The 18,758-nt window shown below is 45.6% G+C and overlaps 2 protein-coding genes across 2 annotated transcripts; both read left to right on the top strand.

The window, feature by feature from the left end:
• Window positions 1-462: 462 nt before the first annotated feature.
• LOC120789127 (visual system homeobox 2-like) lies at window positions 463-6,797 on the top strand. The gene is made up of 5 exons (XM_040125638.1): window positions 463-892; window positions 1,597-1,687; window positions 2,413-2,536; window positions 4,547-4,727; window positions 5,927-6,797. The coding sequence occupies exons 1-5, from the start codon at window positions 463-465 to the stop codon at window positions 6,244-6,246; spliced, it is 1,146 nt and encodes a 381-aa protein (XP_039981572.1). The 3' UTR covers window positions 6,247-6,797.
• Window positions 6,798-7,215: 418 nt separating this feature from the next.
• LOC120788778 (acetyl-coenzyme A synthetase 2-like, mitochondrial) lies at window positions 7,216-18,028 on the top strand. Its single transcript, XM_040124888.1, has 14 exons — window positions 7,216-7,745; window positions 7,969-8,065; window positions 8,157-8,356; window positions 9,435-9,610; window positions 10,217-10,369; window positions 10,788-10,935; window positions 11,438-11,575; window positions 12,604-12,696; window positions 16,255-16,367; window positions 16,861-16,987; window positions 17,124-17,251; window positions 17,461-17,524; window positions 17,616-17,737; window positions 17,831-18,028. Exons 1-14 carry the CDS (start codon window positions 7,433-7,435, stop codon window positions 18,005-18,007), a joined length of 2,049 nt encoding a protein of 682 aa, XP_039980822.1. The 5' UTR covers window positions 7,216-7,432; the 3' UTR covers window positions 18,008-18,028.
• Window positions 18,029-18,758: the final 730 nt, after the last annotated feature.

The following is an 18,758-nucleotide window of genomic DNA, read 5'->3' as shown; positions in this document are numbered from 1 at the left end:
AAGCATCCAACTGAACACACAGGCATCCTCCTCTGAGGATTGGGCCCCATTCCCACCAAAAGTGGTTGACGGTCGCCGGCTGTCACGGGTGACGCCGCTTGCTACTGTCGGTGGCTCGGAGAGAATCCGTGCGCGACCTGGGCAATTTCTTGACAAGAAGGGCGAGAGTATGGCTATGTCATATCGCTTCTGTCACATCTGATTGCCAGGCATTTCGCTTTATGCTGAGATAAAGCTCATTGGAGCTGATGGAAACTCGAGGGTGCTGTCTCCTCTCCCTTGTGATTGGCTGACGCCTGTTGCCTGTTGGATAAAAAGCAGAGCAGAGAAGAGGGCAGGCAGATAAAGAGGGGCGTCACTCCGCTCATTGCACCGGGGACTCTGGCTTTTTTTTTTTTTTTTTTTTTTGTGTGTCTCGGACGGAGAGAGAATTTAAAAAAAAAAACTGTAATCCGCACAGCCATGACAGGGAAGGAGGGAGTTGCGCTTTCAGACACCGAGAATAAACAGAAATCAACTTCCGAAACCAGCGCGAACCACGGGGGATCCCAGCAGGTGCCTCCCGCCTGGAAGATGGCCCCCGCGGTGCACCGGCGCACCGGCTTTGGGATCCAGGAGCTGCTCGGCCTCAACAAGGAGCCGCCGGCGGCCCCGCGGCGGCCGCTGGAGGCTCTGCCGCACAGGGCGCACGTCCTGGCCGCTAGGTCGGCCCTCGGCCACGCCGGGCTCGGGGTCGGTATGGGCTTGCTGGGACCGGAGGGCATGCACCCGTTCTACAGCCAGCCCGCCTTTCTGGAGGTGCTGTCGGAGGCGCAAAATGTGCACCTGCAGCCGCTGCACAGAGCGGCGCACATGGAGGCGCAGATGGACGCACAGCACTCCGCCAGCTCCGGTGAGTGTCTGAAATGAGATGCCGTAGGCCTCCGGTAACATGTTACTGATGCAGAGGGGAGGATAACAGACACATGCTTTCGGTAAACTATTAAAACAGCAGAACGCAGTTTTTGCCCGGTGTGTCCGCTCCAAGCGAGCCCGAAGGAGTCATTCAGGTGCAATTTCTTGCAGCGAAACGAGTAGAGGCCAACACAAAAGAGCGCAAGCGTCAACGCTTTCGCGCCCTGTGCTGGAGCAACACTGGCACTGGAGAGACTGAAAGTGAAATTCACTCAGAAACTGAGAAGGAAGATTAAATTGGAATATATATATATTTTTTCCCCCTTTGAAACGCACCTTTATAGGAGTTTTGTTTTCAAAATGGGGAAAATATTGAAAAATGAGTGGAGACCTTGCAAAAAATAATTATTTTAACTTAATTGTGTTCATTTTATAGGCGCTTTAAAAAAAAATTTCTATCATTTCGGACAAATTCGCGCTCAAGAATCAGAAATAACCATTTTACATCAAGAAAGCAGACTTTTGTTTTTTTTTTAGAGACCTGCATGAGTGTTTTCTGCTTTCGTTCGTGCATTACACGAATTCATTATTATTATTAGTTAATTAATTTATTATTTACGAATATTAATTATTATTATTATTATTATTATTATTATTATTATTATTATCATCTAAGTTGTTCGCTGATGTGTCTCCTCGCAGATTCCGATGATATGAGCTTCTCCTCCGGTGATCAGAAATTCTCAAAATCATCCCTGAGCCAGAGCAAGAAAAGAAAGAAACGACGACACAGGTAAAAACGAAAACAAGAGTATGGAACGATGTCGTTCGTAAATGTGGCCGGGTATTTATACACCGACGATGTTCCGGTCTGGCCCGGAGCTGCGGTATCAGGCCCCTGTAGTAACACCGGCGCAGGCTGCTTTGGTTCGGTTTCATCACTGGGGACATCCCAAAGAAAAGAAACAAACACGAGAAAAGTCCCTGTTCGATTCCAGTCATTTCTGTGATGCTCATAATGGGGTTTTATATAATATGGAATCAGCCTAAAATTGCCCATTAGAAAAGGACACAGAGCATCATGAAAAAAATCGTGCTTTCTTCTTGAAAAGATTCCTTGGTGCTACACTTTTCGTTGGGAACGATAATGAACATCTGTGAAGAGAAAAAATTCACGTGGTGTATTTGAGGTTGTTTTTTTTCCTCTCTATGCGAATTGGTAAACAAAGAAAAAATAGTAACTGTCTCGTGTTATTCCTATTCCTTACTTGCAAGTTTTAAAATTGATTCATAAAAGGAAAAAAAAAAACTGTCTCTGATTTCACAAGATCTCGATTTGATTTCAAATTCAGTGCTGGAAAAAATAAATGTGATTCCTTTTTATTATTCGATTTCAGTTGTAGACTCATCTGGGGCCAATGTGAAAATATGAAAATGAGCTTTTCTGTGGAAATCAGCATCTATTTAACGGTCTTTACTCTCGTGTGTTCTGCCTTTTTTTTTTATTTTTGTCTGCAGAACCATTTTCACTTCCTATCAGCTGGAGGAGCTGGAGAAAGCGTTTAATGACGCTCACTATCCCGACGTGTACGCCCGGGAGATGCTCTCCATGAAGACCGAGCTCCCCGAGGACAGAATACAGGTGCGTTGGAGGGGACCCGCAGACGTGTGGGGGGTGTCCATGGCTCTGTGGTTGTCTTACATTGCACGTCCCGAGGATGCTTCTTGATTCTTTTAACATTGCATCAAGGTCGGGGCTACCCGCAGTCACACTGCACGTGACCACAAATTCAGGTTACAGAGTGATGAAGACAGATTTGTAACACACACACACACAGACACACACACACACACACACACACACAGACACACACACACGCACACACACAAAAAGCGAGTGTTGAGGCAGGCAGACAGGTGGGGCCTCCGGTCATCGGCTCCATCCTCCCTCCTCACCACGCCTCCTGCATCTCACATTAGCAGCCAGTTCACCCTCTCGGTGTAATGAGTTAATTGAGGAGAAACTTCTCACCTCTTTCGCCTGCGAGGGGGGCGGGCCGCTGCCCCGAAATGAAACGATAACTACACCGAAAATTAATTAGCAGCGGTCAGCGGCCGAGCGGAGGGCTCCGCCTGGCTGCTGCGAGCATTTTAATTTCCCGTGGTATTTGAGCGCCTGTCTCCCATCGATCGGGCCTGGAAATTAACTTATTTTTCAATCAGCCTCTTCGCCCCTAGGGTCACCTCTCGCGGGAAGCATTTCACACACACACACACACGCTTCCTGCACGCTCACACCGTTGCTGTCAAAAAGCATGATTGCTCATCTGCGGCCCATCTTTTTATGAGATGGAGGTTATCATCAGATCTACCTGAATAGCTTTCCCGGCTCGGCTTTGATCGCTTTTAATTCCAGGTCTGAAACACACACACACACACACACACACACACACACACACACCATTCCCTACAACCTCATCCAGCCTCCTCAGCCATTTGAGGATGCTCTTCTTCTTGTTTTTTTTTTTTTTTCCCTGTTTTCCTCATCTATATTCACGAGCTTCCTTAGGCTGTTACAAGGTCTGGCTTGGCGGAAATCAATTTAGGCACGTGAGGAGCCAGAAGGGGAATCGTGCACGAGCGCGCGCGCGCACACACCTTCACCCAAGTGACAAATGACAACACTCCTCTAAATAGGAATATGAGACACCAAATCTAGTGGGCTGTGTGTTATAAAACCTGTTCTCGACATCACACAATACTCACATGTTGGGCCCGCGACGGCATGCGCGTGCCAACGCAGACGCAGAAATCGGAGTTAAGAGCAAGACCGGGACCATGGCAACGAGCTCTCGGAATCTGCCCCTCCTCGAACTGGGCCTCGTCGTTTTTTCATCTCCAACAGATGTCGTTGTTCTACTGGGCCACAAAAAGAAAGGGGGGCTCCTGCATTTTACCGTACACACAGCAGGCGTTTGGCAACGAGAGAGTAAAAGGAAGCTGTGGTCAGTTGCAACATGAGAAGCTTCTTAGTGCTTTTAAAATACATTAAAGCTGCCCTCCGCACACGCCTTGAGAGATATAGAAATACTCTACTTTGAGAGATAATTTCATTTTCTCATATGTTTTTTACACAAAAGGTTAAAGCAGGATATCTCGTAAAAAAAAAAAAAAAAAAAAAGACATCTACTCCTTCTCTCCATAGTCGGTTACTCTGAAAACATTTTTACCCTTCAAAAAGTTCAACCGCTGGGACACCAGACGCCTCCCGCTTTGCTGAAAAGTGCGTTTTCCGGGCATGCGCACTGGAGGCCCCCCAGGTCTCCACGTCGCACGGGTGTAAGTCAGATATCGGACCGTGCCTGGGCCCCACAGCTGTGAGGCTCACGGAATCCTGATCAGATTTAAGGGGAGCACCGAGGCCCCCCCCCCCCGCGCAGCCGGTTTAATGTGAACACGGCCCGTCCGGTGTCAAACTCTGCACGCGCACCCTTCCGCACGTCATTCAAGGTCAAACATCCGAAAATGAAACAAGAAAAAAAATAAGTGAAGGGTGGCCCGAGGTTGTATGTTTTGGTCGGTCAGAAGAATAAATATTCATACAGGATAGTGACTTTTAATCTAAATCCTCGTCTGACCTCCATTTCTCCAGGTGTGGTTTCAGAACCGCAGGGCCAAGTGGAGGAAAAGGGAGAAGTGCTGGGGTCGCAGCAGCGTGATGGCAGAGTACGGCCTGTACGGGGCCATGGTCCGGCACTCCATCCCGCTGCCCGAGTCCATCCTCAAGTCTGCCAAGGACGGCATCACGGACTCGTACGCTCCGTGGCTACTGGGTAAGCTCGCTGCAGAGCCCGGGGGGTTTGTTACGTGTTGGCCCGGGAGAGGTTTCCGGGTGGACAGAGAGAGAGAAGCATCTCAGGTGGAAATGATAAAGCGACTCAGCCGCGTCGGTTTGTTCGGTGCTGTAAAGAGGTCCCGTCCTCTATTGTTCTCTGTGGCAGAAAAAACAAACCTGCAACGCTCACGGCGCAAGGTCCTTCCCTCCACCTCGGCTGTCCCTTGAGCTTGTAACTGACACAGTAAAAAACAAAACACAGATTATTCAGCCTGCTCAGAGCACACACGCCTGGTGATAAGGTATTCAGTCAGGTGGCATCATCCTCCATCGCTGAGCTTTTTTAAAAAAATGTTTGGAAGTAGCCCTGGGGTGTCTGTGAGTCCCTCGAAACCCAAAGACACTGACTCATTTGGTATAAAGGAGAAGTAGAAATGTGAAAATGCTTTAGTTAGCTTGGCTTGCAGAGTTATTTTCCTTGGCATGCCAGGGGCTAGACTATTTGTAAAAGCTGCCTGATCCGGGCTGTCTCCCTGGCTGAAACCGATCTTTATTTTTCCATTTTTTTTTTTTCTGTCTCGGTAACTTTAGCCCCTTAGTTGGGCTGCAAGAATGAGAGCCTGTGTGTCCAAAGAAATCCCCTCGGTTCGACATTACTACAGGAACTGAGCATTTCTTCATCAAGTTTATTTTTCTAGTTGTGCTTGAAGAGGCAGGACAACGGGAAGTGGCAGCTAAGCCCTGCTCGCGTCCGGAGCCGATAAAATCGTCTGCATGTCAATAAAAGGTAGCAGTCGATACAGTGATAATCCCACTTCATCAGGACAGATTAGACCAAATCTCCTCCCTTGCCTCATGTCAATCGATTAGTTTAAATCAATTAGGTGACTCTAATTGAATAAGATGTCCTACATCCATCCCCTCTCTCTTTCGCACTCCTTTTCCAATGTCAAACACCTCACTATAAGACAAGATGTCATACTTGGGAGCTAAATTACGTTACTTTTCATCACTGTCTTTTCCGTTTTTAGATATTAAATCAATTGAATGCACCAAAACCACAGATAAGGACAAGGATACTCAGCAAGACCAGTATTTACACCCTCACACACACATGGTCTAATGTTGTGGGTCCGTAGACAGATATTAGTACTTCCTCTGCAAGGCCTTACTGAAAATGATGTCTCCTCTCTCCAGGTATGCACAAGAAGTCGGTGGAAACGTCACACGCTCCTCCTGGCACGCCGTGCCGTGCAACCCCAACACCCACACCGGAGAAACCGGCGGACAAAGTGATGGAGGGGGAGGCGGAGCAACAGAGGAAAGACACTAACTCCCCGATCTCCAAAGAGGAGCTGAGGGAGAACAGTATCGCCGCACTGCGAGCGAGGGCGCAGGAGCACAGCGCCAAGATGCTCGGGACAGCCTCAAACAGAACGGGCGGCCACGGAACACAGAAAGGGGAAGCTGGCGATCGGGTGGCGGAGCCAGAAACAGCAGAGGAGAAGAGTAACTGAAAAGGAGGGGCCGCAGGAAACAGACTGATGGCAAAATATCTGCAGAGCGGAGTTTGCAAACGCTTCTCAGTGGCAGAGGTCTGGCTTTATTGGCCGAGTTGAACCTCGGCAGGGGGGGAAAAAAAAACAAAAACGCCTGAACCTGTTCAAATGCTGTGATCGTAAATACTTTCTTCGCTCAAGTTTACCTGTCAGGGAACTGGGGATTCGCTAAAAGGTTATTTGGCTCCGTTGAACTCTGTTTAACCACAGATCAGTTCGTCCTCGATAGATCAGTTCTTTCTCAATAAAAATGTTGCCACAGCCAACCAGTACTGCACAACGGTTTCATGTCCCTGTAGGGGACATGAAGGAGGCTCAAGAACTGGAATGTTTTTACCTTTTTTAGGCACAATGTTCTGACATGGAGCTGCGTCAAAATATATTTCTCAAACATATTGCTAACCTTGCAGCTCCGTGACACGGCAGCTGGCATTTGGCTTGCGTGGAAGCCCTCCTGTCGGCGGGCAAGTCGAGCAGCGCACCGTCTCTGCACCTGCTCCAGAGGTGTTCCGTAGAAGCTGACCGCGACCTCTGACCCTTCCCCGTGGTGACAGGTTATCAAGGGGGGGGGGGGGGGGGTGACTGAAACGCACGCAGCTGGGTGCTCCACCTTTTGTTCTCCCTCAGCTGTCCCAACAATTGTGATGTACATACTTAAAAATAATGTTGAATAGTTAAAGGCTGTACAATTATGTAAAGTTGACATCAATTGTCTGTGTTTGTCTTTGTATAAATGTAACTGTGGCCCTATTAAAAGTTACTATTTAAAGTCTGGACTATGTTTGAGCGTCACCGTGCAGACTAATGTACGTGCAGCTTGTTTTTTTTGACACGTTACACGACGTGGAATGTTTTTTCTCGCCTGAGACTGGGCCTCCTGCGTCCAGTAGTTAAGACTCTCACTTTTACTTTCGGTTTCTACGCGATACTTCTGCAACTGAAGCCTGCCACACTTCCCAGAAAGCTGATCTGTCGACACACGGCTTCGTACCGCCCTTTAACGCCCCACTCCTCCTCTTCGGACTTTCCAGGTTTTCCGCTTCTGTTCATTTGAGCTGGGGTAACTTCCTACAGTGGTTTAAGTTGCGGGAATGCTTTGCAGACATTTCAGATCCCGCTGAACACTGCCGCGGTCACTGTCACTATGTGGCTGCCCGGTGGCTGCGCGTCGAGGTGCGTCCTTTCCTCCTTCGGCCGTCGGATCTTCGGCTTCTCTTTCCACCTTCCGTCCGCAAGGACATGTAACACGGCGGCGTTCATGCCGGAGGCTGCCGGGTTTGAGGGAGTGTCGAGCCGCTCGGCGCTGCAGGAGTTTTCCGTCGCCAGCAGCGAGGGCTTCTGGGCCGCCGTGGCGCGGCAGCGGCTGAGCTGGATCAGTCCTTTCCACACGGTCCAGGACTGTGACCTGAGCCGAGGCAAGATTAAGTGGTTTGAGGGAGGAAAGCTGAATGTGTCCGGTAAGATTAGCTTCACATTTTATTAGAATGTGGCCCCTAAATTTGCATTTTGGAAATAGATTTGATCATTATAATAAGCTTACTCAGATTCAGAGAGTAATTATGGCCACAATTATCCAGGATAGAAGGCGTAGAGAGACAGTGAAGGCATCATCACACAAAACCAGACATTGTCCGTCTAGGTGGATGAAAGTGTGTGTGTTTTCTTTATGGGCCCACGCAGTGAACTGCCTGGACCGCCACGTGCACACCTGTCCTGAGAGGGTGGCTCTGATCTGGGAGAGAGATGAGCCGGGGTCAGAGGTCAAGGTCACCTACAGGTCAGCCAGTGAGATTTAGTCTAGGCTACGTGTTTGTGTGTTTTCCTTCTTCAGTTACCTCAGTGTAGTCCACTGGTATCCCCAACCCCAGGCAGTTACTGGAGACGACGTGTCGCGTGGGCAACCTGTTAAGGCGGCACGGCGTGAAGAGGGGGGACTGTGTCACCATCTACATGCCTCCCTGCCCTCTGGCTGTGGCGTCCATGTTGGCCTGTGCCCGTATCGGTGCGGCCCACAACGTGGTGTTTGCCGGGTTCAGCGCGGAGGCCCTCGCAGAGCGAATCAGAGACGGTGAGACAGTGTGACCCACCTGCTGATGCTGTCAGACTTAGAAAACAGCGATTTACTTGACAGCGTGAGTCTGGAGTCGGATTTCCGCTGTACATTTGAAATCTGCCCTAATCAGTATTTTTATTTTAACAATGGATCAAATAACTACATGAAAGGGGTCATATGTAGTGAAGATCCCGTAGAGAATTATCTCCTGACTCCGCAGTTTCCCTCAGCTCTATGGAGATTTGTCTTTCTAATAGTGTCTTTCAGCTCCTCGTTTTGTTTTTACGGCCCACAACTTTACCATCCCTCATTAGCATCGTTTCCAGCAGCAGCAGGCAGCGGTTTTGAACTAAAAAGTGCTGCAAAACCAAATATACACTAACTGCTCAGCACCAAACAGCAGGTAACTAGCTAGTGAACATGTTCGAGCTTTTAGCAAATAAGGAGACAGACATTTCCCTCAAGATTTAACTAATGAAGATCAACAACTGAGGAGACTGAGTACTGGACTTACATTTGCCAGGTGGACAAATACATGACTTCAAATGGATGCTCCTGTTGCTGTGTTTCCTCCGGAATGGCAATTAGCAATTGCTTAGTAATATTTTTTGTCATAACAACTTTATAGGGGTGATAATTACGGGTGATATGATAATGTTACGGTCTATTTTTCTGCTTCCACCAAGTGGTAAAAAAAAATCAATTAACGCTGATATAAAAAATATTGTAAACATGCACCTGGAAATGACGCTGACGTCAGCAGTGAGAGTGAACCAAAACAGTTAAGTTGCGGGCGTAAAACCAAAACAATGAGCTGAAAGATGCTAAAAAAAAGCATAGAGCCGAGAGGAGCTGCATAGTAGTGCTGCAGGTGATAATTCTCCGAGCGACCCCTTTCACAATATGCACTGTAATTTCATTTCAGTGTCAGTATGAAAATACTGCATAGTTTGGGCAGATTTAAATATTAGAAGAGGTCTGACTGATGACAAGTGATAAGCGGTGCTTCATCAGAGTTTACTAAAAAAACGAGTTGAGTCTAATGAAGACCTCTGTGTCAGCGGTCCGATTTTCCTATGCATCACACTTTCAGCCCAATCCAGCACCATCATCACGGTGAACCAGGGCGTCAGAGGGGGTAAGGTCACGGAGCTGAAGAAGACGGTGGATACGGCGGTCCAGAGCTGCCCGGCAGTACAGCAGGTGTTTGTTGCTATGAGAACAGAGAATCCGGTTGTCATGACAGCCAGGGACGTCCACATGGAGGAGGTGAGGGAGCCGGAGGCAAATCGGAACTCACTTAGGATCCTAATGCCAACAGTAGCCACTATTCACCAGATAAATGAATATTTAAAAAATGTTCGGTGAACGTATGGCATTTTTGCGTGATCCATCACTTTAAAAATTAATCAATTAACCGCAACTGTTGTTGTTTAATTTTCAGTGATCAACTAATCTTTGCGATTAAAGGTCCATTCTTGATGTTTGAAATAGCACGTGACAGTCCATTAGTAGCTGTTCTGGAGCTCTCAGCCGTATCACATGATCTTCCTTAACAGAGGAAAGATTGAAATGTGAATGTGATCGAAAGCTCCAGAACAGCTGCTGAATGGACCTCGTGCCGAGATGTTCGGTCAAGTAATCGTTTAATCATTTCAGCAATAATCTTAATTTTTTTCTTACATCCCTTTTAAAACGTTGGTTTGTCTTCTAGCGTCTTAAAAGGTTATACCGCATGTGTTGCACACCATCTGTCATTCAACAAGAGATGATGTTTCCGCAAGAAAAAGCGACAAATTTTGTTCTGTTGTGGTCCCATTACTATGCTGCGGTTACTGACTGCAAGTAATCCCTTAAATTCACCGCGCTGTGCAGGAAATGCTGAAGGAGGACGTGGTGTGTGAGCCAGCTGCCATGGACAGCGAGGACACTTTGTTCCTCCTTTACACATCCGGCAGCACGGGGAAGCCCAAAGGACTCGTCCACACGCAGGCTGGATATCTGCTGTATGCCGCACTCACCCACAGGGTAATGTCAAGCCCCACATGTGGTGTCTTGCTGATTTTACCTTTATTGTCATGCAGCGTATAGTTGGGGGATGCCAGTGAAGGCCTTGCACGGCCAAAATGCGATCCGTAATCCAGTGCCTGGCCATCTGTAGAGGAAATGTCAGCCTGTTCACAGGAGATTACAGAGGACTTTCATTAAAATGGTTCTCTAGTTTTAACCTTGTGCATTTATGTAATGTAGGGAGTTGGAGATATGTTTATATTTACTTACGAGTAAAGTTTAAATGGGTCATTTAGCAGTATAAAAGGGATGTCGGTACTATATTCTGATCTCTGAACAGTGATATTGAGCATACAAGAATTTTTTTTCTCCAACTTCTTCCTTTTTTTTATTTTTTTATTTCAATCATGTCATCAGTCTTCCCTCTCGTCCCCAGTATGTCTTCGACTACCACGATGGGGATGTGTTTGGCTGCGTGGCAGACATTGGCTGGATAACAGGACACAGTTACAGTGTATATGGGCCACTGGCCAACGGGGGGACCACTGTCCTGTTTGAGAGCACTCCCATTTACCCTGACCCAGGTATGAACTCCAGCAAATGTATGAATGTAACAGACTGGTTGGTACATTCATAGTAAGAGAAAGTTCATCTTACATTACAAGTAATCTAAATCCCTTTAGTTACATAGCGAACCTTCCAATTTGTCATAGGGTATTTTTATTAGCTGTAATTGTATCAGCAGGTCTGCACGCACGTGGCTCCGTCTATAAATAACCGTTTACAGTTGAACCTGAACGTGGCCAAGAACATCCATGTTATAATTAGAAGTTCTGTACCAACAGGAGTCAGGACCACGGTCCTAATATGTGTGAGCACACCCACAAAGCTTGTTACCGTCAAAGTGAAACTGATCTCGACAACACTGCTGAGGGTCAAAGTCTTCTGTTCTCGGGCTCTTGTTCCATTCCAATCTTCAACTTCTGATTGTGGTTTTACATTATCAGTGTTTTCTCAGTGCACGTAGGCGTATCTCTTTGGACCGTGCTAACATAGGCATTTCATTTTTTTTTTTGTTCTTCACAGGACGGTACTGGGAGACGGTTCAGAGACTTAAGATTAACCAGTTTTACGGGGCTCCAACAGCAATCCGCCTGCTGCTCAAATACGGAGACCAGTGGGTGCACAAATACGACCGCTCCACCCTCAAAACTCTGGGCTCAGGTAGGCCTGGATATCTGAAAATACTACTATGTGCACAATGGCCCAACATTATAGGAAATTTTTTTTTTCGTAACCTGTTTATAACATGATACTTAGCTCTGAGGATGCAACAACATCGCAAGAACAGATCACCAGAAAGAGCAGAAACAAATCTACAGTTTAATTACATTAACCGTGCTTATCTGTGTGAGCTACTTTGCACCTTGTTCGGTGTTTGAGTTTTGTTTTTTTTTTTAATTAAAATACAAATCCATAAACGTGATGTAGTGCATCTCCACCTTCCCTCAGAATTTACAGTCTTGCCCAGATTTTGCAAATTGGGTGGAAGGGGTTGAAGAAAATGTAAGGATGGGGTATAATAAGTCATCCTCACTATTACAGCTGACTTTAGGGCTATGTTTAGTATCCAATTTTTAATTTACTTGGACAGGTTGGCGTGTGTTTAGCATAAATTGTCCAAGTCAAGGTGTCATGTAAATCAGCTGGCAGAGTATCTACTATACAGCAATACACATGTAAAAGTACACTGCATGTACACTCATGTACCAGAGACTTACCTGAGGAATACCTCTCCTCAAAGTGCGCACACACACACACGCACGCACACACACACACACACACACACACACACACACACACACACACACACACACACACACACACACACACACACACACACACACACACACACGTTACGTACTTAAAGTATACTGGAAGTTAAGCCTGGCTGGTATGTCAACATGCCTCAGTAACCCAGAGTGTCCATAGCAAAGTCCAGCACACTACAAGGAAAAAACACAGACACGCAAACACAGTGTATAAACATCCCGTACAACTGTTACAGTGAAACATTGGGCTGAACTTATAACACAAAGCTTAACGTAAAGAATGTAAACCCTTCTAATAACCAACACAGATTTCTCTTTCTTTTTTTTTTTTTTAGCACTGGCTTGTAAATAAACTATGCATTTGACAAAAACAATATACGACTGCATTATATGATTGAAGCCGTCCCTGTGTTTGTCCAGTGGGTGAGCCCATCAACACTGAAGCGTGGGAGTGGTACCACAGGGTCGTCGGGGACGGCCGCTGTCCTGTGGTGGACACCTGGTGGCAAACAGGTAACCGTGAGCGCACTGATGTGTGGAATTTATCGGCAGCTGGTACAAATGTTTTCTAAAATTGTCACAGAAAATGTCAGTTGGTTGGACCAATGGATGGGATTTCTGTGAGCTACAATGTCCTTTTCCACATTTGAAGACACTACACGTAAAGTGGCCTGTTTGACGACCTCTTCATCACTGCCCACATCTCAGATATGTCTGCGATTTACACAGAATGAATGAAGTGAAATGTAATGGCAAATCAGTCGGATTTTCAGGCTGAAGGTACAGCTAAAGAAAGCGTTTTGTTTTTTTTTTTCATTTAAAAAAAAAAGTCCAGCTCTCTGTGTGAAACTACAGAGATATTTACTGCCACGTCATTCAATTCAAAGAGTTTTATTACGTATGAGAAGCCGTAATGAGCAAATCGTGAGTCTTAAAACTGAGTCATTTATTTTATGTCAATCGGCTCATCATTTTAAAAAATTCAACACTAAGTACTGCTTTCATACATGTGCTACAACAGTTATTTGGCTTTAGGGATACTGTGTTGAATGCTTGATGCTGAACTGTTTAGTCAAATGCTGGATTTGCATTGTTTCAGGCTTTTGGCTATGTATTTCTGCTGTCAGCTGCATCATTGTTGGAAGAACTGGATCCATTCTCCCTGCCCTGCAAGTAAACAGTGCATTCTATTGCATTGCACTGATTACTCTTACAGTCTTACAGAGGGCGGCCAGTTCCTGAACTCTTCCTCAAACACAGCCACGTCTGCAAGTCCTGTAACAGCCCATCAGTCGGTCTTAAAGGGGAAAGCAGTCTGCTCCGTCCCTCCAACAATAACAGTGTTGGATAAAATCAAGAATGCGGTCGTGTGTGCACCTATATACAAAATATTACAGTACATGGGTGTGTACACATAAATTACTTTCTGTCCCTCTCACACACACACACACACACACACACACACAAACACACACGGAGACACATGCAAAAAACGTGGGGGAAATTTTGTTTCTCCTCTGGACTCGAATCAAATCGAATCAAACTAAATGTTTTCTTCTCAGAGTTAAATGTCTGGTTTTGTGAGCAGCTCTCAGCTTTAAACTTTTTATCGTAATACTATATATATTAACAGTCAACACCAACACCATGTAGAGAAAGGGGGCAATAATTTCATCCTTGTTTTCATTTTGTTAGTCAAATGCTCACAGAAGCCAGTTGGATGTATTTCGACTGTAGACTGAAGCTGTTATGACCGCAGCTGCCAAAACAGCCACGTCACAAAAAATGGTTCACGGCCATCTGGAGAGACTCAGACCGCTCTATAAACTTCCGACTATCAGATGAGTCTCTGCGGTGCGGCTTGTAGCCTGGCTTACTCTCAAACCCACGAAAAATTTACATTTGTTCTTCAGTTTGTCCCCATATTGACCACAGAAACAGAAAATAAGACAGACTTTTTATCTTTAGAGTTATCTTGATATCTTCTTCCCTCATTTATGGTTGCGTCACAAGATACCAGCGGGAAAAAGAAAACTATATAGTGTAAACGTGACTGACTAAGCTGTGGCAGAATACATTGCAGCGACGGTACAATTGCAGTAGTTGCAGTGGGCGTGAAACAGAACACAACATAACGGGCACAACAAAATTGTCCTTCACCCTGTGCTAACCAGTGACGTCGCCACAAAATAACCACTATTCCTCCATTAAAGCAGCTTATGATGGGACATTACAACATGTATGAAATCAGCTGATTTCGCTGATAAAAATCAATTCTGCGGATGAACGCGGGGCCCGACTGACACTCTGTGTTTCATCCTCAGTCTCTCCAAATTAGATTGAGTAATGACCAAATGGAGCAGAGCTGCTTTAATTACCATACAAATGTCAGAAATCTATAATTAATTGACGATAATTAAACATCCGAGCATCATGAGCTTGAGAATTACAGACACAGATATGACCCAAATACCCTACTTCAGTAAAAAGGATTATGTTGTTATGTTATTTTCCTGGACCAGTGTTTCCAATTAGGACTAAGTGGCATTATTCATAAATGCCATTTGGTTGATCTGGGAGCAAGTAGCCGGTTTAGAGAAAATTTGATTTTGATCCACTGTTGGCATACGGCCTCCATGTTGGATCATACAGGACTAGAGAGGTGAGAGGATGCAGGAGGAGGAGCAAAAAATGTATTTTTATATTTAAATGTTTAAATTCTTACTTTTTGAGCATTTGTTTGAAGCAAAACTTTGCCTTTTTTGGAAATACTGTATGCTAATTTACTGTCTTACTGAGAATTTGATGTAAAGATGTATACCACTCTCGTGGCTGTTCTCTGAATACAGGGCTACGATCGGCAGCCGGTTAGCCTAGCTTAGCATAAAGACTGGAAACCGGGGGGAAAACGGTTAGCCTGGCTCTGTCAGAGGGTAAACAAAATGTGAGCTAGGAGCCCGGCTAACTGTTCCCCCGTTTGGTCTTCGTGCCAAGATAAGCTACCCAGCTGCTGGCTGTAACTTCATATTGAACGGACAGCCGTGAGTGTGTTACCAATATTCTAACCTCTAAGCAAGAAAAGGAATAACTCTATTTCCCGAATGCTGAGCTAGTCCGAGTCCCTAGAGGCTCCTCCGGGGGTTGTTTTGGTCCAGAATTCTCATAGTTAGAGCTGATTTGAGCAGGACGCCAGTTGCTAGTGCTATTGTGGGATCATCTGTTGTGTCCTACTTTTTTTTTATCGGGTCCCCTCTGCTGCTTCCGACACTGTTGCCACCAACACCACCAGGAGGACTGACCAGAGCCCCTGAGGCGAGGCAAAACCGAACTGCATTTGATTTACGTACTGTGGCTGCAAGTCCACAGTCTACATCTGAAGCAGTGAGAAGGGCTTATGTTAGATTTACAGACTGTTAGTTGGCTCTGCCATCCTCCCTCTACTACTCTCTCCTCTGTCCTTTTTTAATTTTGTCCCCACTCTGTTCTGCATTTCATCTCCAGTGCTCAGTAAAAAAAAAAAAGTGCTTTAGTCTGCAAACTACTTTGGTCTGTTCAGGTTACTCAACAACTGAATTTTTGGCAGAGGGCCACAGCAATCACTGAGGAACACTGAGTCTCCTCAGTAGAGTGCCCTCATTATTGCTGTGTGAATTTCTGGGTTTTAGCAACCTGTAGGGATTCTGCAATTTAAACAAACATATGGTAAGTATTTTACAGGCTGAGTCACATTGTGGGGCTTTGACTTATGACCTCAGTATTTCTAAAACCCCGGTCGCAGTAGTTATTTGTCTTTGTGTTGAGTCCTGGCAGCCTGGTGGTTTAGACATATATGTCACTGGTTTATTTCTATCTGGGGACCCCTGTTTCATGTTACCCCCCGTCTTCTTGGTTCCTGGGTTGTTCTATGAAAAATTGTCACAATGAGTCTAGGCAGGTTCAGTCATCCTCTGGTTTTGCGAACATATCAGACATTTTCTGTGTAAACAGTAGATTTTTTAAAAAAAGCAGTTTTATGCATGCTTGCACATATGGTGGTTCATTTAATGTTTTATTTTTCCTCTGCGTTCTCAGAGACAGGTGGCATCTGCATCGCCCCGAGGCCATCGGACCCAGACGCAGAGATTGTCCCGGGAATGGCTATGAGGCCGTTCTTTGGCATAAAGCCAGTGCTCATGGACACTGAGGTATGGTGCTCATCCCTGTGTGTGGGGGTGTGTGCGTGTGTGTGTGTGCGCCACCCTGCGAATGCTGGCTGGCTGGGAACGGCCCAGAGGAGAGGGTCAGATTAGGATTATAAAACAGTCACCAGCTGTGTCACTTTTGATACCCACCCTGCTCCCACCCGTCAGCCCCATCCTGTGCGTGCCAAACCCCCTATTAAAAAAATCTGTCACACTACTTAGAGACTATTGCGGTTGGTCTTGCTTTTGAAATGCACAGATTGTGCGGACAGTTGGAGTGGTGTCTCTGAGCTGATCTCTCAAAGCATTGAGAGAGCACAGGGTTCAAACAGCATTAATACACTTCCTAAAATATCAATAATACATTCTTACAAGAGCTCTTACTTGCCGTAATTATATCAGTTGTTTAGTCAGCCCTTACTTTGTTGTCCATTTTTCCTCTCTTGCACATCATCCACTTTCCACTAAACATTGACCATCTTTTGGTTTCCGTCAGGGCAACGTTGTGACTTCCAACAACACATCTGGAGCTCTGTGTATAGCTCAGCCTTGGCCCGGTATGGCCCGAACGATTCATAAAAACCACCAGAGATTCACCGAGACCTACTGTCAGCCTTACCCTGGTACAGTACGACACGTTCAAGGACAAACAGTGTCTGTCGTTATGCTCTTTTCGTACTTCCCTACTTTCCCCCCCATTTTTTGGTGGACTTTCCATCTCGTATTGTCAGTGAACAGTCTCTAAAATCCCTCTCCTAGGTTATTTCTTTACCGGTGATGGCGCCTATCGATCCCAGGAAGGATATTACCAGATCACTGGGCGCCTTGATGATGTCATTAACGTGAGCGGTCACAGGATTGGGACAGCAGAGATAGAAGATGTAGTGGTAAGTGGTAAAAAAAACAGAACAAAAAAAAAATAACTTGAGGTGTTTAAGTAATTTCAGTGTCAATAAAAGTGCATTTTTAGGTCCTTTCCCCTGAAGTTTAGAACAGGAGACTTATGTTTTTTGGCCATTTTTTCATCTAAAACTCAAGCAATTAAACTTTAAACCATGACATGTACATGCGATCCTGATCGTTATTTCTGTAACAGAATCAATGTTCGTCAGTGGCTGAATCTGCTGTCGTTGGATACTCACATAATATCAAAGGACAAGGTGAGCAACACATTTTGCCCCCTACATCACGTAGTTCGCAAGGATGGATAAGAATGTGACAGCAGGGTTCTCCGTTTCTATGCTTTGTCAGGTGTTTATGTCTTTGTGGTGCTCAAAAAGAGTGTAGAGGTCCAAGAGGCCAACGTGTCCAAGCAGCTGAACGACATGGTATCTAAAAAGATCGCCAAGTACGCCTGTCCAGACTGCATCCAGGTAATTCTGTTTCAGCCACTTTAAATTTTCAAACACATTTAAGACTACACTTGTGTCTAGTAACTTGGTGATTCTTTTGGGTCATCCTCACAGTTCGTCCGGCGTCTGCCAAAGACACGCTCCGGTAAGATCATGCGCCGGGTGCTGCGGAAGGTGGTGGAGTGCGAGCTGAACGGGTTGGGAGACCTCAGCACGCTGGATGACCCTGCAGTAGTTCAGGAGATCATCGAAGGCCACCGTGACCTCTTAAGTAAACAGCAACCACGATGATGTGTTTTCTGACAACATTCTCATCTAAAGAGGAACACGAAAGTGATGTTTAAACGGTACTCTCCATTTCACTTAAACCGACCTGTGCCTGTGTATCAACAAAGATTTTAAAGTGTTTATTGCAAATATGAAAATGTTATCAAATCACACAAACAACTTTTAAACTATATGTATTGTCCACAGATGTACTCTTTTCTTGATGGGAATTACAAAAACAGAAAAACCTTGTGTGTTTTTTTTATACAAAACAGAATTTTACACAGCAGTAATAACATTCCTATCTACTGCCTGTGAATATAACACAATAAACCGCTGAAATTCCACATAAAAGCACACAAGTTTTACTGAGTCTTAAGTTTCCTTTTTCTTCCCTGATTTATGTTCATGATAGATGAATTCGTGCTGGCTACTACACAGTTACCCAAACCACTGGTTTGCCATTGGGTCCAAAACATTTTGGCTGTTTCCAGACCCGCGAGCCAAACCATCATCCTGCCTGGATAGATCTTGCACTCCCACCCGTTTCTTTCACCTTTTTTTTTTCCCATCCAAGAAAGCAAGGGATAAAATGTTATGCTCTTAAAAAGCCCGTGGACATGAATACATACATTTATACATACAAACTGGATGTGCACTTCCGCCTCCATTGGAGCAACTGCACCTTAAGTACCTTGTTGAAAAACACTTGAATCTTAGTAACTGAGGAATTCTGGAGTGTTTGTCTGTTCTCGTCTCCCACACTGATGCGCCC

Source organism: Xiphias gladius, chromosome 4, assembly GCF_016859285.1.
Source record: "Xiphias gladius isolate SHS-SW01 ecotype Sanya breed wild chromosome 4, ASM1685928v1, whole genome shotgun sequence".
Taxonomy (NCBI): Eukaryota; Metazoa; Chordata; class Actinopteri; order Istiophoriformes; family Xiphiidae; genus Xiphias; species Xiphias gladius.
This window is presented reverse-complemented; position numbering and strand designations above follow the sequence as displayed.